Source organism: Botryllus schlosseri, chromosome 11 (genome assembly GCF_051294905.1).
Source record: "Botryllus schlosseri isolate E-star chromosome 11, Bs_hap1, whole genome shotgun sequence".
Lineage (NCBI taxonomy): Eukaryota > Metazoa > Chordata > Ascidiacea > Stolidobranchia > Styelidae > Botryllus > Botryllus schlosseri.
In genome coordinates this window covers 11,327,259-11,352,210 of record NC_137246.1, presented here as the reverse complement: position 1 = coordinate 11,352,210, position 24,952 = coordinate 11,327,259, and the positions used below count along the sequence as shown (strand labels likewise).

Here is a 24,952-nt window from a genome sequence, read left to right as displayed (position 1 = left end):
TCATGTCATTGACGGATAAGGGGCACTTTCCAAATTCTCTAGCTTCAGCATCATCCCCATTCTTGTGTGGAGTATAGCCATTTTACCAAAAATAATAAGCGTCAAGCGTAGATCGTAAATTATATAACGTATGTATAAATGTTGGCAAACTACTCTATAACAAATTAAGCGATATCTCAATCGCAATAGGCCCATCACCAGTGACGTACACTACCTTATATCGCTATCAAGTTTATCTGAAATTTTCATATTGGGCAATCGCAGTGCACACTGATAAAGCTTCTACAGAAACGACTAGAAATATTATAAATTCCAGTTCAAAGTTATTTAAATAACTAGACAAATAGGTTTTATTCTTCACAGAATAAAAACGATACATAACAAAAAAGTATTAAAGACTGTGAAATGACGAGATGCCGTGAGGCCTTGAGAGTCAGTCGTCACCAGTAAGAATATTTGGCCAAAACGTAAGCTCTTAATATGGACAGTAGACATACACATATAACACATACACACATAGGCGCCGACTTTTATTTTTGAATGGCGTGGCGGCAGGCGCGTAGCCAGGGGGTGTCGAAACCCCCTCCTTTTGAAACGCAAAACCCCGTCCTTTTGAAAAGACCATTCTGATGCTAGTATTCAGTTGCAATTCAACCAGTCTTATCAGTGTTACGCGCGACCGCGACCAATTAGCGAGAATCGTCTGTGCACGCATAACACCACGCGATCTCCCGCCGAGATGATTGCGAAATTAGGTCATTGATTGCCGAATACTCGGCATTCAGCGCTGGGCTGAGCAGTGAGCAATGACCATGAGCACTGAGCAGCAACACGGCGCGACTATTCTGGAATGAGAATAACAGACAAGAATGATGATTACAATCGCGCGCGGCCAATCAGTAATTAACCCTTACCGCCAGCACAATGTGATTTTACTTAGTATTGAGTAGCTCGCGTCGCGACAATTGGTTGTTGATTAAAACATCGATTTTGACTGCATTGCTGTATTTCCCGATTTACGTTCGCAAAGCATAATTGGATTAATATTATGGGCACTGGAATAAATTCCAACCGGCAGGTACACACAATAATACACTGTTCAACTTTGCGCTCCGATAATATTTATTACAAAAATGGTTCACAAAATATTTTAAACGCGGCTTGCGGCCCTCATCGATGCAACTAATGCACTTTAATTTTTAGAAGGTGAACGTACATTTGGTCGTCAAATCGCGATAGGAGATGATGTTTCTCAGAGCGCTGAAATCTACGTTTCTAACGATGAGGTCGAATTTGTACATCTAATAAGGACTGTACAATCAGTCGGCAAGGTTGCGCGATAACGAAATTGCAGACATGCCGCAAACCCGCAATAATTACAATTACAGGGTGCGCTAGTCATACCTTAAATACCGTGATTCGGCAATGGAAACGAGCACAATTTGTTTAAACGCGGGCATAAGTTTTAATCAAAAAGATACATAAACATAAACAATATTACACTCACTGTTTGGCAAAAGTGTTTCTGCGGACGGTAGCAGGGCCTGCATGCGGACGCGCTAAAACAAACCACCGACGATGGTGCACATGAGATATCGATGACCCATTTCGCATACAAATGATTCTCGCCAATTCGGAGTACGCAGCATCGATAATACGAATTTGTGAATTGGCATTTCAAAAGGACAGGATTTTTAGTTATAATTGAGAAGTCCCTGGCTATGCACCTAGGGTTTTAATACCGACAAAGCGCTGGTTAATATCAGCCCGGGGCCTACGCCCGACGTAGGCCCTGATCAGCCAGTCGAATTCGATCGTTAAATGTGCGCTTTTAATTATCCACGTGTAATTGCAACAAGAGCAATATGAGCGCATGCCGCGACCTTATCAATAGAAATACACATCCCAAAGGCGATATGGTTGCGCTCGATAGAGTCCGTCCAGCAATGCAGTTTATTGGAACATTGAAGGTTCCCGTTCAAATTCAAATTCAAATTTGCGCCACCGAGAATCTCGTTTTGCATCAATATCTGACAACGTAATTCAACGCCGTGCACTGCACAATTCGCAGTATAATGATAACAAATCAAGCACTGACAAGTGACACCGAGGGAATACGAGTGAATAAAGCAGACAAGAATTAGTAGCCTATAGATCAGGGGCAGGCAACATACGGCCCGTGGGCAACATACGGCCCGCGAAGGGATTTTGTCCGGCCCGCGGACAGTTCCCGCCTTACATGATAGTGTGGCCCGCGGCCCCAGTCTTCCGAGATTACCCACTACTTGCTTACATACGTCAAATTTTAGTGACTGTATGCCATTATACACATGTATGCGCAGCGAGCGAGGGTGGAGCTTACGCGTAAATTCGTCGAAGCGAGAAGACTTATTGCATTATCGGCATTTACGATGTACTCAACCCTAATGTCATTTGTGGTAATCATGGTGTTTATCGACTACAATGGTCATTTACACCAGGCCGATATTTCGCATTTTTGATTCCGTAACCGTCGACTTGGAGCACGGCACACTTCTAGGCTTCTGTAAGACACCGCGTATGCCAGGGGTCGCCAACTCAAAACGGGTCGGGGGCCACTTTCAAATTTCGTGGCGGCCGCGGGCCGCATGAATTCAATATCGATATAAAATAGGCCACATAGTTGAATAACCACGCTATCTCGTCACCTACTAAACCCCAATGAATTGATATCTTGTGAAATTTGGGGTATCGAACGCCCTGAAATCTTAATTAAGAATTGCAGCGAGTGTTGAACTGTTGATTGATCAGAGAGAAGCAGACATGGTGGTGCCTGTATGACAATGCTGTTCTCAAATCCACATTGTCCTCGTCATTATTGGCGAGAAATTGCCTTCAAATTGCTTTGAAGTTACATTGCTGTCGTTAAAATGCATTCATTAAGTACGATTTATTCCTTGTATATGTGGATAAATGGGGCGAATAATGTATCGATTCAGCAATCCAGCCCGCCAAGTTCTTAATTTTCCTATATCCGGCCCGCCGACTGGAGAAGTTGCCCGCCCCTGCTATAGATGATAGCAAACGAGAAAGCGCGCATCTAATCAGTAATTCCTCAACTTGCGTACAGCACAATGTTGTTCCGAGTCTGACATCGCGACAATTGTTTGCTCATTATAACGTTTGAGCTGCATCGTTGCATTTCCCGATAAAAGTTGGCAAAGCCTTGTTAGAGTAATGAATATGCGCACTTTGCACAGAAATGACTTTCAATTCGCAGGCATACTCAAACACACTGACCTATTTCGCGCTCCAAGCCTCAAATTAAAGAGACTATCACGGAACTAACTCAAGAATTATGTTGTAAACCAGAGGTCTCAAACTCAAACGTGCTCGCGGTCCAATTCCTACTTTTTGATGGCGCCGTGGGCCGCAGCACCAATAATAGGGGAATTCAATGTATTTCAAAGTAGGCCTTATTTCCTGGTTTCGAGCATAGGCCTACTCCTGATAACTAGGCTATATTGATCATGTCATTACCGAAGTCAAATAGAATCAGCGTGTGATTTTACCTTCGAATGTTGGAACAGGTCAATAACAACTTGAACATAATGGATACTGTGCCATAGCAATAGAAATGTGCAATCGCCGAAGAATCCATTGGTGTTACAGCTGTAAAGCGTGGGCTACGACTAGTTAATACTCGCCACATTAAATTGGCGATAATGACATATATAAAGATACCCAAGATGACACAGGATGTATCCAACTATACATCAAAGGGGTAACATAATGCCAATGGCGGTTGCCATACCTACCTGCTTAGATATCTAAATAAGCTACCCAACGCAAGCTACGACTTTTTGATATTTTACCATTTCTCATACCAGATTTCATAGTTTGTTCATAGTGTCCTATATGGTGTGGACACAAGCAAATCTCACGGCTCAGTGAAATTGGTCTGCGGCACACTTTTCGTTTGGTCAAAGACAATTTGACGGTAATTTTTGACCGGCTTGTCCAGCATTAAATTTGATAAAACGGGTATCAATGGGAAGCTATCACCGTACTGATTGCGAAAATATAGATTTTATTCTGTTCGTGGCCCTGGAACTCCCCAAAATAAGCCTCGAATGTTGCATTGTAAGTGAGTTTGGTATTGTGACGCAACCTTGTCGTCTGAGCAGCTTAGGAGCAAATGCGCACGAGAGTGAGAGTGTGAATGCTCAATCGCTTGCGCAACAATGACCAATACGCTTGCACCTTGCAGTGCTCCTCACCTGCTCCCAGACGTCATTGCTGCGTCACAATACCAAACTCACTTACAATGCAACATTCGAAGCTTATTCTGGGGAGTTCCAGGACCACGAGCAGAAGTATTTTATATTTTCGTAATCAGTATACTGTGGTAGCTCTCGATTGATACCCGTTTTATCAAATTTCATGCTCGGCAAGCCGGTAAAAAATTATCGTCAAATTGCCTTTGACCAAATGGAAAGTGTGACGTACACCAATTTCACTGAACCGTGAGATTTGCTTGTGTCCACACCATATAGGACACCATGGTTTGCTGCGTGCGTAGTTGTACCAAGTCACAAAAGTCCTTCTCTGATTGTAACGTTTGACGCGACGAGTACAAGTACGAGTAATTCTACAGAAGGTCGCGCCCTAGTTCAAATCACAAATTTCAGTCACGAATCATCAACGGGTCATGTTTTACGATCATAAACAAGCAATGTCACGTTATAGTTGATCTCCCACTGCGTGGTAACATTTGAAAGTGATGTATTAGTGAAGTTTGATGAGTAGTTTCAGGCTTCTGGAGTAGTTTTAGAGCGAGTTTTAAGTTCTCAAATTAAAAAAAATTGGAGTTAAATATTGTCGAATACTTCGAAATCCAAAATGCCGTCACGGGCCGCATAAAATGGTCTCGCGGGCCGCGTGTTTGAGACCTCTGTTGTAAACGAATATGGGCGCAAATACAATTTAATTAAGAGAAGGAGAACGTGAATTCGCTCGTCTGGTCGAGAGAGAAGATGATGTTTCTCGGCGCCAGCGTGTCGAAATTGACGTCGTAAACGAGGTTGCTTCGATTGTCTTATTACTAATCACAGATTACAATTTATTGGGGCGTTTTGAGCACTAGTTCGTCGTCGCCGACGAAGCTGCGTTTTCAATGATTCGCGCGCGTACCCGTTAATGGTAAATAGTTGGCATTTGTACGCTATCACGGACTCGCTAATTGACAGCGCTGATGATTTGAAATCGCAGACCGCGGACGTTTAATCTGATTGTATGGGGTGGCTGCCACCCCATAAATGTGTTATGGGGTGGCTGCGCCGTCCCGTCACTACGTATCTCGGCGCCTATGCATACACATATACATTCAACAACCACTCAAAATATATGTTCCAAGAATACAAAGTACTATTGCATACACCATTTACTCATATTCCATGAGGATCATTTGCTTGTCCGTTGTCCGATTGCAAACTGCGTGATTGGCAACGGCAGATGCACCAATTGTGTTTGTTTGTTTGTGAAATTCGTGGTGTTTTGTCGACTACTATGGTCATTTTACACCAGGCCAATTTCCTTCATTTTAGTTCTTTTTAGCTGCCGACTTGCAGCACGGCCCACTTCTAGGCTTTTATAAGACACCGCTTACGCGGATGAGATGGCGAGGAGGAGCCTAGATGAACTTCGAACACGTATTGTGCAGTACCACACCACCAATTGTGCAGTTTAAATTAGAGGGTAGATAGTTGTAATGATTACGCCATTACACAGAAAGTAGATCAGACCACACACGTTTATTTGACATGTTGACGTGTGATTACTGGGTGCATAAGCGTTGGCCATAAGGGTTGTAACCAAGTCGCTAGGTTCCGAGTCAGAAGTCTATTTGACTTTTATAGTTCTGTTCCGAGTCAAGTCGAGTCATTTTCAATTCACTACCGAGTCAAGTCCGAGTCCATGTTAAGGAGGCACGGGCCCAGTTCTAGTCTTACTGTTAAGACGCGAGTCCGAGTCCGACTCATTGTGTTTACTGTTCAGTAGCGAGTTCAAGGCAGGTTCAACTCACTTCTGCGAACTCTAAACATGTTTATTCAAGTAGATAAATAACAGTTTCTGGGCCTATTTTCAATTATTACTCTCGATATAGACCTACGAGACTCAAAGAAGTCATGTAGAATATCTCGAGTCACATGCTACACACAATTAAAAAGTGGGAGATGCAGTTGATAGATAGGAAGGGGTCAAAAGATTTCAACAAACTCATGTCGTGATATATCCATCGAGACCTGGTGGATGTAAAAGACAACACAAATCCAAGTGAAAAAGCACCTGACTGTTTTTATTTGTGACTCGCTCCCCTCAATTGTTGTGAAGCGTTTCTCGGCTCTGTCGTGCTGATAGTGGAACTGCATGGTACTAAGCCAGAGTCTGCAATTGAACGACTCGTCGCCTTCTAATCTAATTCACGTATACATGCTCTCTGACAATCCTTGCTGTCATGCCGTCATTTAATTAGGAATTTGACTCTGGAGGCTGTAACGTCATGTGGATGGTATTATTGGTATATATACTTACGGTGGCGCGAAGACAAATGTTCTGATTTATATAATATATGTAATTTTTAGCGTTTAGAACTACGTTTCAAATTTCTAAATCACTGTAAGGTTGTTAAGCATAAGACAAGCCTTCGACCTCTCACATTTGGCAATTGGGAATAAAATTGAAATATATTTAGCGGACCGGCCGGAAAGTTATCACGGACCGGCAATTTAGGACCTCTAGTCTAGCGGACGCCATGGTCTAAAACAGGGATGTCAAACTCAACTTTTGCCGCAGGTCGGATCGCTTGCGGGCCGGACTATTTAAATGATTCCAAACTGTTGCCTCTAAAATCCATACCCTTGATTTTTATTGAATACTATATTGTCAAGTCTATACATAATCGTATATTACGAATCATAGAGCTTACTGAAGCAACACCTATACTCGCAAGCAACGGAATTCATGGTTGTCGATTGAATACAGTTCTTAACGGCTCAAATAGTGGCTCTAACGACGATATCAGTTGGCATATTTCCATACTCCCTTTGTTTTATTCGTAATTTGGCGTTAGCCCTATGCATTAATTGTGAAGAATACAAAAGATTGAACTGTAAACCCGGACGTTGGGATTTGCGTCATTATAATTGAATCACAATTCGGGGATCACTGGAGGCAGCAGATCTTCTGCGTCAGAAGTTAAACAGCAGCGCGACCACGGATTCTTCGCGAACTGTGATATTGTGTATGAAACTTGTAATAATGGTTTCGCATCGGCGTTTTCGCTTCTGTGAATAACTACTTTTGTTCCAATTTTCCATAAAACTTCAAACTCAGTGTGCACGTATTTGCATACTCGGAATTTGGTTTCAATATCAGCGATTTGTTCCTAATGGCGACTAGAGTGGAACAGCAACAAGGCCGTCTGATGGGCATAATGTGGCCTATGAACAATGTTCGAAATCAGATGCTGATTTGAGGAAATATTTAATAGAAGTGTTGCTTACTAAAAATCTCAACAATACAAGCATTTTTCAATCAGTATAGCTACGCGAGCCGGGTGCAGCTCGCGGGCCGTCTGTTTGACATGGTATAAATATTGCTACTCTCATGTAAAGAAGAGCTATTTAAATAAATTGATCATCTGGGTCGTACAGGAGTAATCATATCATGTATCTGTTCTGTTTACAGATAAAGAGCAAGAAAGCTGTCCAATTCATGGTGAATTTGATGGACGCTGTTGTAAGAGCCGATCCTAGTCGCAGGGACCAACTGGAAGGTCAACTGCAAATAGGTTTGTGATGGACTACTCACGCTATCATGAATACACAATCCATAATGAAATATCCGTCTATAAACACAGGAATTGACAAAATAGACAAAGATGATTATTACTGGTCGGACGGAAAGCTGTCGAACCTCAGCTTCGTGAACTGGAAAAGACGCCAGCCGATGAGGTCTAGGGAATGTGGAGCTATGGCGATGACCGGATCTATGAGGACGAAAAATTGCAGACGAAAAGCTCCGTTCGCATGCCAAATAAGTAAGTTAGTGTCTGAGGTCAATTTTGTTACATCAATGCGATTGGTGTAGCGTTCAGATGAACGTCCATTCGTGTCTGATTCCGAATCGAATAGTGGGCTTCGATTCGATACGAGCATACGATTATTACTCAATATGATATCGTAAAGAGCGGATGAAGTGGAAATTTCAAATCTATACCTTTTATGCGATCACAAAGAATACAATGCCCATTCTACACCACATAATCGATAATTGGCCATTTCATCACACGTACAGCAACGCTATGTGGGTTGGACACGACTTTGCAGAAATTTCATTTCTACCAATGTGCGAAGCTTTGTAGGCTTAGGGTTACCTTACGTCCGCTGTTATGAGTTTTAAGTTCTCTTTAAAAAAAAAATTGAAAATGTTCTTGGAGGACGCCTAATTACCCTATTTTTTGGGACTTTGTCCTCTTTTTCTAGAAAAACTACTAAAATTCGATCCAAAACTGAACCCCGACGTCGCGAACGTCAGACATTCGTGAAAAATCGGCTAAAACGGTAGCCGAGCCAATTTGATGATCTTTTTTAAGACAACACTACACATAATTGTAAAAAAGCGAGTAATTCGGGAGTCGAATCGAAGTGATGACCTATTTTTTATTATCGTTTTCAAAATGACCAGTTTTCTTGTTCGGTGCTGGAGCTTTCAGAGTATTTGAAAAGTATCCTCAATTTCAGATCTCAAAATGTGGTAACGCTACTACTGGGCCTATATATGTTTTGAGTGTTTTCATCCGACCTATCGAGGTTTTAAGGTTGCAACGGTGGGAAGTGATCTTAGTCAGTGGAAAGGAGGGTTTAATATCAGTACTGTAAAATCAACTCCAAACAACAGAATTAATATTGTATTCGCATTCGAGTTCTCGAATCATTGTTCCCAGTCCTATTGACCGTTAAAGACCATGTTATGTTATCTCTCGACTGAAAATAGGAGCATTATGTCCATAAAATTCGTGAAACCGCTACACTTATTTGGCCTGGTTTCTAGACTTCAACGCGTGCTACGAAGACCCTTGCAAAAACGACGGAACATGTATCGCAATAGGAAAAAAGAATTTCGAATGTATTTGTAAGGAAGGTACCAAGGGGACCCTGTGCGAGCAAGGTACAGTTATTTCGTATTCATTATGGAGAAACTAATAACAAATATTAACACTTCTGTTGTTTTCCGCGAAGCTACTAAATGCTTCCTTAGGAATAAATGTAAAAACGGGGGAACCTGTATGGAATTGGCGAACGGTGATACGAGCTGTGCTTGTCCGCCTGGATTCTCTGGGAGAAGATGTCGTAAGTATATCATCTCGTCTGACTCGTTTGAAACATATCGAATGCGTTTATATATCTTGAATGTACTATGTTGCAGATAAGAGAGTAAAAGCAAAATGCGTGGCCCGTGGCGATCCACATTACCTGACGTTTGACAACAAGGCAATCGATTTCATGGGGACTTGCATGTACCAACTGGTCAACGTGATTTGTCCAAATCTGACTTCCATCGAAGTACTGGTGAGTTTTAAATGCCGGTAAAGTAAAACACAACTATTACAGCGCAAATCGTATGCCTAATTGCCTAATGACACGCGATTCAGGATTCTCTAAGTGCGCAAACAAGCCTGGCGATTAGAGATCGCATGCCTATGCCCAATGCATATAAAATGGTACATTATATATATAACATATACAAAAATAGAAGAGAGCTAAACTTCCCAAATGAGTAGCCACGTATTAGATTGTAGTGTCAGTGCGAAGCGAGGCTGTGCTACGGTATACAAATGATATCGAGTAATTGTTCAATACGTATCGCGAGGCTAATATGCGTCACAGTACTGGGCTTTTTCACTATACCCGCCATCTGACGATTGTTAGATTTGGTTCTTCGGACGATCTAATTATGATCGCCACGCTACAATGATACAGGGGTCTAAGCTTGGCTCTACCTGACTATTTTGCCGCTGTCGGAGGCCTCTACCAGCTTACGATTGTAGACTCACGGCGGAGTTTATTAATAACGACTTATTGATGCCGAAGCTGATAATTTCCATGAATATTAGGTCGAGAACAACGAACGAGGAAAACCTGGAATTTCATGGCTTGAGAGAGCTCTTGTGCGTGTCCATGGCATAGAAATTGAAATTCGAAAAGGCGGACATTTTCTGGTAAGATCGAATTCTCAAATTAAGGACTTATAATGTTCTGACGTAATTATCCTGCGCAACTCAGGTTGATAAAGTGCTTGTCAATCTTCCATACCTGCACGAGCCGAGCGGTCTCACCATCAAACGACGGGGCAGGTTCTTCTATGTGACAACCAAGTTCCACGTGGATTTAAAGTTCAATGGGAATTTTAATCTTGATGTATATCTTCCGCCTACCTACATGAACTGCGTTGAAGGTGCGTCGCTTCGATATCCACTATAGATATATCCCGTATGTATCTAGCTCGAAATGTGTTTCGTGTAGGAATCTGCGGTGATTATAATGGAATAGCAGACGACGACATGAAAGGCCTCTCAGCCAACGAATTCGGTTACATTTACAAAGTCGGAGGAGCGAAGCCTGGGTAAATTGAATCGTTTTATGCATTTGATCGAATTGTATACCAAGTTATTAGCTCTCGATTCTGACGAAAGCAGAGTGTTTCATGTTGACGCCAATTTAGTAGCGTCAAAACGCCGCCTACTTTTATCTAGGCACGTCAAAGGCGGAATCGTTGAAGCCAGTGTGCTCGTGATCTTTTTATTCTAATATTTAGTAACCGTTGATGAACGGTGACTATTAATAGGCCATAACAGTTTGCGAACCTATCAGCATTGCCATTACAATTGCAGATGCAAGGACAACGCTAAGTCGAAGAAATGCGAAGACAGAGATTTTGACACAGGCGAATGTAATTGCGAAGTCATTAAAAGACCTAATGGTTGTTTTTCTGCTTGTCATAAACGAATCAATCCAGATTTGTTCTACGAGGTATGATGTATCACTTTGATTATTAGTTATTTTCGTTGAGATCAGTAAGTTTGATCGATGTACTGCTGCACCACGACACATCATAGATTGAATATGACGCTAGTGAGCATATTTTCTACCATTGCCTAATCCGTAATCACTGCCGATGTGGTAGATTCTTGTATTGTGACTCCGGGGAAATTTAGACTTCCCGAAGTTCGACATATAACCGACAGGGTTCTCTAGGGTATTAAACGTTAGGAATATAATATACACCTCATTGCCATAGACACATGCGCCAAGTTTTCTCGAGAAATACTTTGCGTACGAACGTTTTTAATTGTAGAATAAGAAATCCCCAGCAGGCTTTCCGTTCGCACCGAAATCGCGAGTATTAATGCTATGAAAAGGTACAGTGTATCGTGGTCTGGTCGCGCATATTACGAAAATTTGTCATATTCATGAATGAATTTCGTCAATAATATTGATAGTTTCACGTATTATTATCAAATATTTGTCCTTTCTTCGCTCATGTGACCAGATTTACCGGTAGAGCTGATGGAAGGGGTGTCATCGAATACATAGGGCAACTAAATAATAATGATGCATCTTCGGCTGAACCCATCATTGTTATTATAACTTTGTTTCATGCTGTTATTTTTTGACCTCCTAATAGGATTGTAGGTATAGTAAAAATATATTGGAATCGCCCAAACGTACAAAGGCTCTATATTAAAATCAAAAATCCAAGTCGTTCTGAAGCCCAAGAAACGCGAAGAAGAATTTTACGTTGAATTAAAATGTTTCATAAATTGTCATGTTGAAGGCCGCCAACACACGCTAATTGAATTACCTGTAGACGGCCGATCATTTATGCTTCTACGGCCGCAGGTTGGCCACCCCTGCTCTTTGGGGTAGGGGACACGTAAGATATGTTGTCGAAAGAATCATCTGCCACTTCCCGACTCATTTCCCAACGTTTCTTCGCTTCTTGCTATTGATGGGGCAGAAATGGTGTTTGATTGTTGACTTCACCAAATCTTTTTGACTGCTTCCTATCAGTGTCATCCGTCTAGTCCGGTGGTTCTTAACCTTGTCTCCAGCGCCCCGCAGGGGGCGATTTGAATTTTGAAGGGGGAAACGCTCAGGTGGCGAAATGGGGGGCGCTGGGCTCAGGGGGCCGTATGGGTGGCGCTGAAGAAAAATGGCCTAACAGTAGATGGTGTACTAAGGACATCTGATTATATAGTAAATCAGTAGTTCTATATATCCCTGAGTTCTCATTGCAAACTAATATTCAACAAAATCTGTCAAATCACAACATTTTTCGTTGCGCTCATCGCGAAATATCTACCCACCATGTTTCCATGAACACAGTGGTTTATTTCAATTCATGTAAAATGAATTTAGTTTACTTTTGGATTGTCAATTCCCCGTTATAACACTCCCTGCACGTTAGCTACTCCAAGTCGTTTCGACCGCACCTTACTATCCTTTCATTGTATCGCAGTTTTGTGCTGTTTTGAAATGATGAAAACAATAATAAACTGATACTTATACTGACAGCTCGGGTTATTTTCCACAAAATGTAATGAACTATATTATATCCTGCAGCTCACTGCGTGTCGAAATCGAAAAGGCACTGTTGGCTACTGTACAACTTTTGAGAGTGATGTCCTTTGCGCATTAAAGATGTTTTGATGCTATTCGGCCGAAATTCTCAGTTGATTTAGTAGTCACACAAAGCAATAAAACAAAACCCAATACAATTAACTTCCCCGCATTGCCAATCGTTGAGGAGAAGTCGGGATGTGTACATCGATCTCGAACCAAATGCTATGACCCCGCCCGTAGGCCTAACTCGATGGTTGTTATAACTATAACCGGGATGTGATCCCGAAGATAGCACATACAATTATACCGTTAATTAGTCGAGTGGTCTAATAGTGAAGTCCCAACCCAAAAGCGGAGTTCAACCACTCACTTACCCATTGTTTTTACTACAGTCCTTGAAATAGGGGGGCGCCAGACTCGGGCAATTTTTGAAAGGGGGCGCTGGAGAAAAATAGGTTACGATCCACTTGTCTAGTCCCATAAATAGCAAAAAATGGAAGATCATGTTAAAGTAAGGGATGCGCACTGAACGAGATATACTGAAATAATGCATAAAGATGGTTGAATGACAAGAATGAAGAGACGCGTTTCAGCAAGAGGTACTCCCCATAGCCTACCTTTTGTCTTGCGGTAATTTTAATTGAAGTTAATGGTATTGATTCAGCAGAGGCATAGTTGACTCAATTGATGCCAGAAAATGGATCTAATCATTTCAATTAGTACAGCTCAAATCTCTACCATATTAGTTTGCTCTGATATGTCTGGTTTGCTCAATATAAACTACTTCATCAAAAATATACTGTGTTGATCATGCAAGTCATCATCATCCCATGATACCAGGCGACCCAACATTGGGTTTCAAGCCATAGGTTGTGAACCGCCACTTACCAAACTACCAGCTATCAATACATGTAATATGAATGTATTTGGTGGCGAAACAGAGATACGGAGATTCACTTAATAGTCATGGATTATAAACCTTACATGAGATTGTTTTAGTCAAGTTACTAATAATAAAACATTATATTACACATAATTTAATGATTTGCATGTATTTTGATATTTCAGAATTGCAAATTTGACCTGTGCCACTTTGAAGGAAATCAAGCAGCTCTCGAATCAAATATTGTGGCTTATGCCCAGGCTTGTGAATCTTCAGGCGTTTTAAACCTGTGTGACTGGAGGACGAAATGCAAACTTTGTAAGGATATTTGACATGATAATTTAATTTTAATTGATGCTTTCTATTATGAAATATATTTGTTTAGTTCCGGCTTGCCCGCCCAATTCCTTCTACACACCTTGTATCAGCGAATGTGAAAGTGATTGTTCCAATCCTGATTCTCCCACTACCTGTATAAACGTTGGAACATGCGCCGAAGGTAACCATGCCAAGTAAAAAATGTTGGCCATCGATATGTCATCTCTGTTGTTTGTTACAGGGTGCATGTGTATGGATGGATTCTATAGATCTGACGATGACTGCGTCAAAAGGAGTGAATGTGGGTGCACGTCAGGCGGAAAATATTATAAGGTTCGAGACGGAAAATTCATATTATACTGGAAGTATTGCATATGCGTATTTGAGTACAGCTGGCTATGTAGATAATAGTATTGATAATATCTGGTGTATTGAGGTTCTCGATATTTGTTGAGTCCAATGGATTATTATTTGTGAGAACACAAATCCAATCTGTCCAACATTGAATGGAATCGTAATCGTTCTCGTAATCACATCCTGTTTTAGTGCCTTTGTTCAAGAGTCCTAAGAATGTTTACTTGATCAATTTGGGTATCCACCAATTAAGTTTCCACGTGGTATTAATGATTCGAGTCAATCAATGTGGTACTGAGTCTTCAAATCCAGACTAAAAGACACAAATTGGAAGCAAACATTCAGAATACTGTCCAGATATTGATTTAAAAGGACAGCCACAATTCGTCGATTTCTAATGATTCTGCCAGATTCCTGCTCAAATTCAGAATAATGGTCCATCGCAATTTGTTCATCCCGTCAGGACTTTCCATGAATATGCAGCAGTTATATGTAATGTCACACCTCTGCGTATACAACCTTTGTGTCAGTGTACAAGTACATGCTTCGTATTGGAGTTGGATAACTAATACTGTAATACTAAGTAGACCTACCTCAACTGCTGATGAATATTTCTAGAGTGGAGACTCGTTTTATAAGGAAAATTGTAAGCAACACTGCACTTGTTCTGGAGGAAAGTTGAATTGTGTTGATGGCACCTGTAAAGAAGATGAGATATGTGTGGCAACGGACAAAGGAGTGCTTGAGTGTACTCCAAAAAGTGAGACTTGCTTAATTTTTTGTTTCTGTTAATAATAATAATGTTATCGGTTAAAAAATATCCATTAATAAAAAAGTAATGAGTCATAATGGCTTGTCTTGTATGCCATGCGAGCTGAAGCAGCTTCGTGAATATAGGTCATTACGAAAAATGCAGTGTGAATTGAGTGAAAGGCGTTTTAACAATCTAACAAGATAGAATCATGTCTATTCCTGAAGTGACTTTATTGTATCATAATATAAGATTAATTTGTTTGTTAAAAAGTTCCTATACAACTGTTGGCATATTTACAAATACTCATAGAATTGATCTAGCCATACGAATTAATCCAGCCATTCTCAATGCGCATCAGAGAATCTAATAGCAACCAAAACAACAATGACAGGTCGTTGATATTTGTACTACAACTTAGAAATTCATTATTCGCTATCTAAAGAAAATTCACGAAAAAGCAATTGGTTATTTATAACAGTGCTTCCCAACCTCTTTCAGTTCGCGACCCATTTTCATCCAAATTTCTCGCGACCCACCAGACGCCCTTTCGCGACTAACTTTTAAACCCCTGCTCATCGGCGCCAGTTGTTATGTTGTCACCGCATTACAGTTATCTGGTAGTGCCTGGTGTGAATATTTTTTCTGAATTCATGATGGCATTCGGTCAATGATATTGTCAATTGCATATACTATTATGAATTTTCGGCGACGGCAATATTTCGAGACAGCCATTCAGGCGCTTATAGTCAATGGATAATTCGGCATATATGTACCGACGTTTTCGATCCTTTTCTGCCGAGGTTTTCTCACTGACGTTCTTTTTACCAGCACATTTCGCCAAGTCACATGTTGACTGAAATTTCATGTGTCTTGGTATGTCGTGGCGCGGTAATGGCAGACACCGAAATGCCTATTTATATAAATTATGCGTATTATTTTATTAAAACCAAGACAACTAACGAAGTCAAATCGCGCCCGGCGCGAAGAAAATTTGACAGAAGTTCAATAATTCTCGAAACAAATACTCCATAATTTATGTTGAATCATGAGATGATTTTGGCTCTTTTGGCCCTCTTTGAGCTCGATGCACCAATTGGGGGTTGGGGTGCGTGAGGTAAGGTCTAGCATGTGACAGATGATTACAGACGTGAAACGCTTATCTTGGCTCCTCGCCATCTGATCTGCTTAAGCGGCGTTTTATAAAAGTCTGGAAGTGGACCGCGATTCAAGCCGTCAGATGCGGATTCATAGTAAAAAACATGGGCCTGGTGTAAGTGAAGTAGAAAAACTCCATGAATACCACACGCAACAATCAGCAATCAGCAATTCGTCTATTACGTCCAACACAAAAGAGCTATGCTTGCGTTGTGGCAATTGTTATCTAATTATAACGACAAATCGGGCCGGATTGCTACATTTCCCGATCAAAATCATTTCACGCTCCAATCAATATGACTGTGACGAAAATCTGGATTACGAATTATTGTGAGCACGGCAACGTGGGTTGTGGCGCTTACGGGCGCATAACAATTCAATTTGGAGGACGCGAATGTGCATGTGCATTTACACTTCTAATCTTGAGAATATAAAGTGTTAAAGTGTTTGGAATATTTGGAAAATTGAATACGAAAATGTAACATTTAAAACGTCTTCGCGACCCACCTGAAATAGATTCGCGACCAACCGATTGAGACGCACTGATTTATAAGACCCTGTCGTTATTTAAGTGATATCTACAATTGGCAAGTCACGTGCGTCCTCTAATCGAGACTGTCAAGCGCAATAAGGTGCCATTAACGCCGCACTCACAGATATTCATACTATGGCCAGTCACAGAATTCACGATATCAAGTGGTAGGGCAATATAAAGAGGAATATACCATTGAAATAATATAAAAGTCATCATCGCCAGGCCTAGTCCTGGCCCGAAAAGCCAAGTAGTTAAGGGCAAACTGAAAATCTAAATTTGCCCGTAAGACTGATGTATCTTTATCTGGTATTTGGACGACTGTGGCATAACATTATGATATGTGTATTTGTATATTTTTAAACAATAAGTTAATTGTATGTTTGTTTGCCTGCCTGCCTGTCTGTATATTATATTGATACATATTAAATACAATTTTTCAAAGGTGAATGTAGAATCCAATACTTTAACATTTGCGGGACTATGATTTATATAGAATTTATTACTTATACTTTGAAGGCCATTATAGTAATATTTATGTAATATTTCATTCCCTCATAGAAATTATCAGCAGTAGCTTGTATGGTATACAAAAACGTGTTTTTCAATAACAGGTTACGGAACATGTAGAGTTTGGGGATTGAACCATTTCAGCACATTCGACATGGGCGGGATTGTGGAATACAAAAGCGACGCAGCAAGTGACCGAATTTTGAAAAAGCTCAAGCAATTCATTTATAAAGGAAAATGTAGCTTCTGTCTGGCTAAAACAATTGAGTACCAGCCCACAGATTCTGAATATTTCAACATCGAAGTCATAATGGGGTTATCTGAAAAAGACCCCAGTCAAGTAAATACAAAAATTTCGAGTGTTCTACTTGAGGTTTTAATAATATTTTTTTAAGGCTGTCAGATCTCTTAGGATTGAAGTTGGAGGAGGTGAAGTTATTCAAGTCGAGTTGAGTTACGACGGCAAACTAATTGTAAGTAAATAGTCAATCGTTCACTTTCTATTTCTAGTTGACACATGTAAGTACTAAGTATACCATCAGCCATAATATGGAGATTCAAAACCTGATTTAACACTAATTGGTATCACCGATTATTATGAAGGGGTGGGCAATTATTTTTACGGAGAAGCGAAAAATATGCTGATGGGCCGAGCCAAAAGTTTAAACTATATTCTGCAGCGTATTCATTTTATTTGTCAATTGAAAACAGTGAATTAGATTGTCAATACAAGCTGCTGTAATGTGAAAGTGAGCATTAAATTAGACTGAATAATATTTATTCAGCGTCATTATTCCGAATAATGGTAACACAAAACATTTTCTAGTCTTTTTAAATCACAATAACGGCGAGACACGTTTTTCTATTAGTAAACCAAAATGTGTTTGAAATATTACAAAGCTTCTCTTGGTCGCTGCATCCTAGTCAGTGTGCAGCTTGATAAAATATGATAAAATTGTTGTTTTGCTAGCTTCTCTGGCTGGTTTCCGAAATTCGGCTGCCCTCAGCGGAAGCCGAGAGTCTCTCTACGTGTTTTGGGTATAATGCCGACTTAATTATACTTCTTAAACTCCGCGACCTGCCCACCACAAACCAGAAAGGCTATTTCAAGTCTGACTTCAGTTAACAAATATTTAGTGCACCATATCATCTTGACATTTTCGCCTTTGGCGCGTCCGTTCATTGTTTATAGGTGATGATGCTTGCTAATCATTAGGGCTGGGCACAATGATTCGAGTACTCGATCTGATTCGAGTATTAATTTTAATGATTTGAGTGGAGTAGTAAAAGACGATTGTTTCGAGTACTGAAATTATACGCTACTCGCAACTGAAAGTTAATTTACTAACGAGAATTATAGTTTTGATACTATTTTCCACTGAGGAAGCCTTGAAACTTTGATTGGCCGTGTCCCAGCATGCGAGACATAGTAAAAGCTACGAATGTCACTGGAAATAACACATTTCTGACGTCATGATCATCCCACAACATTGTCAACAACAACAACAATTGAAAAAATAACAAGTTATCTTTGATGTGACGGATAACAGGCATTTTATTCTTTGTGGCGGCATAAAAGGTACATATTTGAACTTTGACGTAGTAGAATCTGGTGTGATGTCATAATGAGTGATATTCGAATACTCGACTCGACTCGAAGCATAATACATGATTCAGAATCGAATCACTCAGGTACTCTATTTTGCCCAGCCCTACTAATCAGTAATCATGTAGAATGAATGACTTGTTTTACGAATTAGATTAATAGAGATTTGGAAACGTAGCATGCAACAATCTGAAATATCATATCGTGTAATTCGTAATGTAACAATGACAACTGATAAGGCTTGAACAAAACTACACACTCAACGTGTGTTCACTCCCAAAGGTCCGAAAAGGGTGGTACACGAAAACGGAACCTAACTCAGAACTATATCGCGGTCATAAACCCTGCGTTCATAGGCCTACCTTCCTATACGTTACTACGTGCATGCGAAATTTGGATTAAAATGTTGTTTTCGATTTATACCGCGATATAAGTCTGAGAGGTCCTGGTTTCATGTGCCATGGGTGCTATTTATTCAACTTTCTGCGTCGCGATTAGCAGGTTTTTAATCACGCGATTAGCAATCTTCCTGATCATCTGACTTTTTGATCTCCGCCTAAAATGCGTCCCGATTAGCAGTTTTTAATCACGCAATTAGCATTCTCCTGGATCCGCTACCTTTATGATCTCCGCCTTTAATCTTGAAATGGTGCGAGCATTCGAGTGTAACTGCGTTACTAGCCCGTGCCGCGGCGATCAACTCTGACAAGTGATATTGCGCTATAATTCGGGAATACGAGTGTAGCAAGCAGAATTTATACACGAATCAGATGATTACTACGAGAAAGCGCGCGTCCAATCAGTAATTAACCTTCAACACGATGGGGTTCTGACACCGAATTGTGCTCGTATAGCGTCAATTGTTTGCAGATTATAACGGCGCGGAGCTGCAATGCTGCATTTCCAAATTAACGTTTGCTAAGCAGCCGGTATTGGAGTAAACGATTCCGTGCAGGAATAATTTGCAATTCGCGGGCTTACACAATAACGCACCATCCAATTTCTCGCTCCGATTAAAAAGACTATCGCCAAAATCAGTCAAGAATTATTTTGAACGCGGCTTGCGGAGCTTACGAATGTAAATGATTCATAGAAGCGTGTATTTCCTCCTTCTAATAGAGAGAGAAGATGATGTCTCTCAGCGCGCCGCGTGTGTGTGAAAACCGACGACTCCAAGGTTGCATGTTTATCCTGTCGCGTCGCTTAGTAATTAGTGATGCACATTTGAACATCTTAGGCTACATCTGTATATTGTGGTTTGCTCATAGACATCAGTACTTTTTGCGAAATACATAGTGATCCATTTTTTCGAACCACACACTTAGCCAGCAAGAATGTGCTGATGACGAAATTGCGGATATGCCGCATATCCGCAACACAAGGTAGGCGATGAACACCTATCATTCACAGGCTCATCGCCTATGTCACTAACTTTGACCATCACATCATATTTAGTATGAAACACTTGATTCGTACAGCGATTATGTACGGTATGAAGAATTTTCTGCTTGATTTATTTGCAGGTCAACGGACAGGAAGTCTCTTTATTTGATACCGACAATATCAGCGTTAGAAGAGTAGGCTTGTCCTCGGTGTTGGAAATTGCAGGGGGCCTACGAACAGAACTAAAAAATGGAGATATATGGGTCACACTTCCGTCGAAATACCAAGAGAAAGTGAGTATAAATTTATTGAGCTTTTTACGGACATACTTAATGCTGCGAGTACTTCTCAAGTAGAAGTAGAAGTATAGATTTACAGGGTAGGGTTGTAACCAAGTCACAAAGCTCTGAGTTACCAGTCAATCTGACTTTTATAGTTTTGACTCGAGTCAAGTCCAGTTTTTCAATTCACCACCTAGTCAAGTCGGCGAGCAGAGGGTCGAGTCCGAGTCATAGTGTTCAGACTCGAGTGTCAGTCCAAGTCATTGTGTTGACTGTTCTGTTTGGAGTTGAAGTTATGTTACACCCACTCTTTACAACTCTGCGTAATGATATCAAATGCTTCACATTCAAAATATACTAATTTCCTCATTTTTAACAGTTTATATGGTCGCCCTTTCAAGTACCAGTACTAATAGACGAAATAGCAATAGCGAGGTAACTTAAATATTCTTTGAAATTATAATGAAATGTTGGTCTTGGCCATACGAGTCTCAAGTCAAATGACTTGGTCCGTGTCATGCGCAATGACCCGATTAAAAGTCGACTCAATACATAGATTGACTCAGGTCGAGCCGCGTCATTTTCGGTATTTTGAGAAAATGACTCGAGTCATTACAACCCTGTTAAGATTCAGCAAGGTTAGGTTGGAAATTTTGAATCATTTTTAAAAAATAAATCATTGTGTTCATTCTCTTTTCCATTACTCCATTACTTCAATTATTTTAACATTCGATCACAGGTTGGATGTATGTGCGGTAACTTTGACGGCAATGACAAGAACGAATTTGAAGCGGTTGACAAAAAGGACATTTCCGACTTTGAGACTTACGGCAATCAATTTCTTATCGGAAATTGTCCCGACAACCTTATGACCATGAATGATGCAGAATGCAAACCTATAGCATCACATATATCGTGAGTTGAGTCTTATATTTTGTCTTTCTTTACTTAAACTGTTCTTACTATATGATATTTTTGTCTTTAGAAAGCTGATCTGCAATCCACTTGCAGAAGAAGATTGCTGCAAAGACAATGTCGATCCAGTTGACTTTTACCAGGATTGTGTCACAGATTCATGCTTGGCTGGCCCTTCATCTGCAGCTCAAGTTAGAATTTACCATTTTGTACCATTTGTCTTTTTCTCTCTTAGTTTTCTATGGTAAATACATTTATATAAATTTGCAATGAGCTTTTACACTACAATATTTGTACATTGATCAGAAATAAGTTGTAAAAATGCCACTTCATTTATGATAGAGAATGTGCCCTAAAATAGTATCTGGGCTCATTCATTATACGTTTATTGCATGCGCGGCATGTCAGACATCCGGACCGCCGGACGAATTCATCCAGCCCGCAATGTAATCTTTTGTAAATAAAGAAATGCCTGTATTTTCCAGCACATTCCTATCAAAAGTTGAAAGATACTTCGGAGTAGACAATTCCGTAAAGCACCTAAGGCTGAACATGTTCATATTCGAAATTATAATGGTCTAGCAGCAACGTTGTCTTATTACTCTATTCACCAGTAGTAGCAAGTCTGTGACATCACTAACTTTTGAGATGTGCAAAAAGTTCACATGAAGTTTTCAAGGAAAAATGGGCTCAAAGCTAGTTATTCACAGAGGCAAAAACAACAAAACTAAACCGGTGAATGCAATATACAGTGCTCATATGCATATACACAGCTATGGTACTCGATCTAAGAGCTCTTTTAACTTATTTATGTCGAATTCCGACAATGCTTTACCTCCCTTGAAATGTTCTGGAATTGATGTGTGGGATAAGTTGCCCTTGCGACTGAAAAGTATGAGTTTTTCGTCATTTAAGGCAGCGTTCCTTGACTTATCAGTAAATACTAATAGGATGTATCTACGATTGCATCAAGTCATTCCCTGTGATCTTTGTTGTTGTTTTTCTTTTTTCGTTTCTTACAAATCACTGTAACTAGTAAGCACCAGTGTATGTATATCGTATATAGGCTACTTATTTATAATCTCCATGTTTACGGCTTACACGAAGATCTTAAGAATCATATCGCTGGAACCGGTCTATACCGTTATAGAGTCAGTTACACATTGATAATATTGTTTTATGTGTTTTCGTTTTGCATATTTTTTTTTCGCATACTCATTCTGTTATCCCGGTTGACGAATGAATAACTCTATCTCTCTCTCAAGGAAAACACACCAACACCACACCACCAAATAAATAAAGGGAGCATAGAAGCATAACTTATATCGTCACTGATTAAGAAGCAATTTTGTACCGATTTTCACAAACTGTGTTCCATTAGTTATTCGTTGTAATTCCACCAATTCAGTTGTTAATAAATAACTGCATTTTATGATAGACGACTAATGATTTGAAGTAATATATATTATGTGTAGTCTCGTTAATGAAGAACCACAATAAAAAAAAAAGATTTTGAGATGACTGGTTCGAAATACAAGCTATAAATGAGTGTGAGTCCAGCCCACGACTGAATTGATTTTGACATGTCTGAAGTTTGCAACTTCTTAATGTTTGCTGCTCATAGACTTTTCAAAACTATGCGACGGAATGTCTCAAAACTGGGAAAAGAACATGTGATTGGAGTGGGAAGGTCGGCTTCAGTCAGACTTGTGATGAAAACGCTTACTATGCCGAACACGCGTCAGCTTGCCAAGATACATGCCAAGATCCTCATGCAGCAGCTAGGTTTGATGCGATTTTAAGAATTTGCTTGTAACTATTCCTATACCTTGGCAAATTATGTTGGTTACTGTTACGAATGCCTTTTTAAGTTGACCGCTTAGCATCCATGTATTAATCCTGTTTTCAAGTGCTCGGTACGTTTCTTAGCGAAGGAAGCAACATTAATATGAAATTGATTGAAAACGTTCAAATAAATCTAGACATAAATGATACCATACTATTGATTATCAAATTTTAGGTCTTTGCATGAGTGAACTCATGAAATCAGACCAAATAGACTGCCCAATATTTTTTGCTTGTGTCACTGTAAACATGTTTCATTGTGATATGTTGGATTGTAGAATCCAGCTACATAAAATGAGGCATGATTGGAAGTAAAGATAGCCTTTCAATTTTATCAGTTATTGTTGGGGTCAAAGTTTGTTATCAAAATGAATGAATTCTGGTTGCCTTATCAAATCTAATTATGTGTCAGATACTGCTTTTCATTATTTTAATGAACTCCCAACGTGTCGCTTTGCTTCAATGAACTTGAAATCACATAAATTCCCAATCAATATTGAGCTTCTGATACGTTAAAATCTGGAAGCTGTAGGTATAATAGAAGATATTGATGCAAAAAGTTGTAAAGAGAAGCACTCAATGAAAGTTTCTTTGATGTGTTACAGATGTGACCAAGTACCAGTATCTATGTGTGTGTGCAGTTTTGGATTTGTCAAGGAAGGAGACCAATGCGTAAAACTAGAAGATTGTGGTTGCATGCTGGATAACGGGGCTTATGTTAAGAAGGGATTTTCTGATATGGCAATGGACTGTTCGCAGTTATGCGTCTGCAAAGGAATGAATAACTATGAATGTATCAAGGATCCATGTGGGGAATTTGCAGTTTGTGAGGAAGATACCAATAATGGAAAATATGTCTGCAAGGAGAATGGTGAGTTTCTATTTATAACCAATGCTATTTTAAAAATACAGTTTTAATATTAACGGATTGGTACATGTTACATGTTCATGTTGAAATAGTAGATGAATGCTGTTGAGTTTGAAAATTTATGAATTTTGTGCAGTTCCGCTGAGGCTGCATAGTAAATTAGAAGTCAAATTTATGTTCCTTGCAGTTCTGTAGTTAGTGTAGTGCAGGAATCAGGGTTGTAATGATTCGAGTCATGATTCGACTCAAGTCACAATTTTCTGATGACTCGACTTGACTCGATTCATTTTCTCAAAATACTGAAATGACTCGACTCGAGTAAATCTGTGTATTGACTCGACTTGGACTCGAGTCATCGCGCATGACTCGAACCAAGTCATATGACTCGATACTCAGATGGCCAAGACCAACATTTCATTGTAATTTCGAAGAATAGTAGAGTAGTCAATTGGGATTCGTCTATTGGTAATCTAACTTGAAAACGCGACCAGAAACTGTGAAAAGTGAGGAAAATAGTATATTATAAATGCGAACCATTCGACATCACCAAACAGAGTTATAAAAAGTGGGTTTAACACGACTTTGACTGGAATCTGAGCAGTCAACATAATGACTTGGACTCAGACATGACTCGGTGGTGAATTGAAAATGACTCGACTTGACTCAAGTCAAAACTATAAAAGTGAGATTGACTTGTGAATCAGAGCCTTGTGACTTGGTTACAACCCTGGTAGGAATCCAGGAATAATGTGAGAAATGAAATTTGTTTCATTGACCGTCTGATTGCTGTACTGCAATAATAAATTGATGAAAAATAATATCATTTGATGAACAGAATCGACTGGGTGAGTCGGTATGACAATGTCGTCATGGTCGTGTCACC

General features: G+C 39.9%; 1 protein-coding gene across 1 annotated transcript in view; it reads left to right on the top strand.

Moving 5' to 3' along the window:
- The window catches only part of LOC145450013 (uncharacterized), a 120,511-nt gene that overhangs the window by 1,537 nt on the left and 94,022 nt on the right, over positions 1 to 24,952 (top strand). Inside the window, exons 4-23 of the mRNA XM_080328466.1 lie at positions 7,729 to 7,831; positions 7,901 to 8,080; positions 9,094 to 9,210; positions 9,282 to 9,392; positions 9,469 to 9,611; positions 10,157 to 10,261; positions 10,326 to 10,497; positions 10,566 to 10,665; positions 10,934 to 11,072; positions 13,734 to 13,866; positions 13,934 to 14,047; positions 14,108 to 14,199; positions 14,839 to 14,980; positions 17,276 to 17,511; positions 17,567 to 17,644; positions 20,301 to 20,453; positions 21,181 to 21,356; positions 21,427 to 21,547; positions 22,981 to 23,141; positions 23,807 to 24,072. Of these exons, the coding sequence (XP_080184592.1) occupies positions 7,729 to 7,831; positions 7,901 to 8,080; positions 9,094 to 9,210; positions 9,282 to 9,392; positions 9,469 to 9,611; positions 10,157 to 10,261; positions 10,326 to 10,497; positions 10,566 to 10,665; positions 10,934 to 11,072; positions 13,734 to 13,866; positions 13,934 to 14,047; positions 14,108 to 14,199; positions 14,839 to 14,980; positions 17,276 to 17,511; positions 17,567 to 17,644; positions 20,301 to 20,453; positions 21,181 to 21,356; positions 21,427 to 21,547; positions 22,981 to 23,141; positions 23,807 to 24,072 (2,842 nt within the window). The remainder of the gene's footprint in view (positions 1 to 7,728; positions 7,832 to 7,900; positions 8,081 to 9,093; positions 9,211 to 9,281; positions 9,393 to 9,468; positions 9,612 to 10,156; positions 10,262 to 10,325; positions 10,498 to 10,565; positions 10,666 to 10,933; positions 11,073 to 13,733; positions 13,867 to 13,933; positions 14,048 to 14,107; positions 14,200 to 14,838; positions 14,981 to 17,275; positions 17,512 to 17,566; positions 17,645 to 20,300; positions 20,454 to 21,180; positions 21,357 to 21,426; positions 21,548 to 22,980; positions 23,142 to 23,806; positions 24,073 to 24,952) is intronic.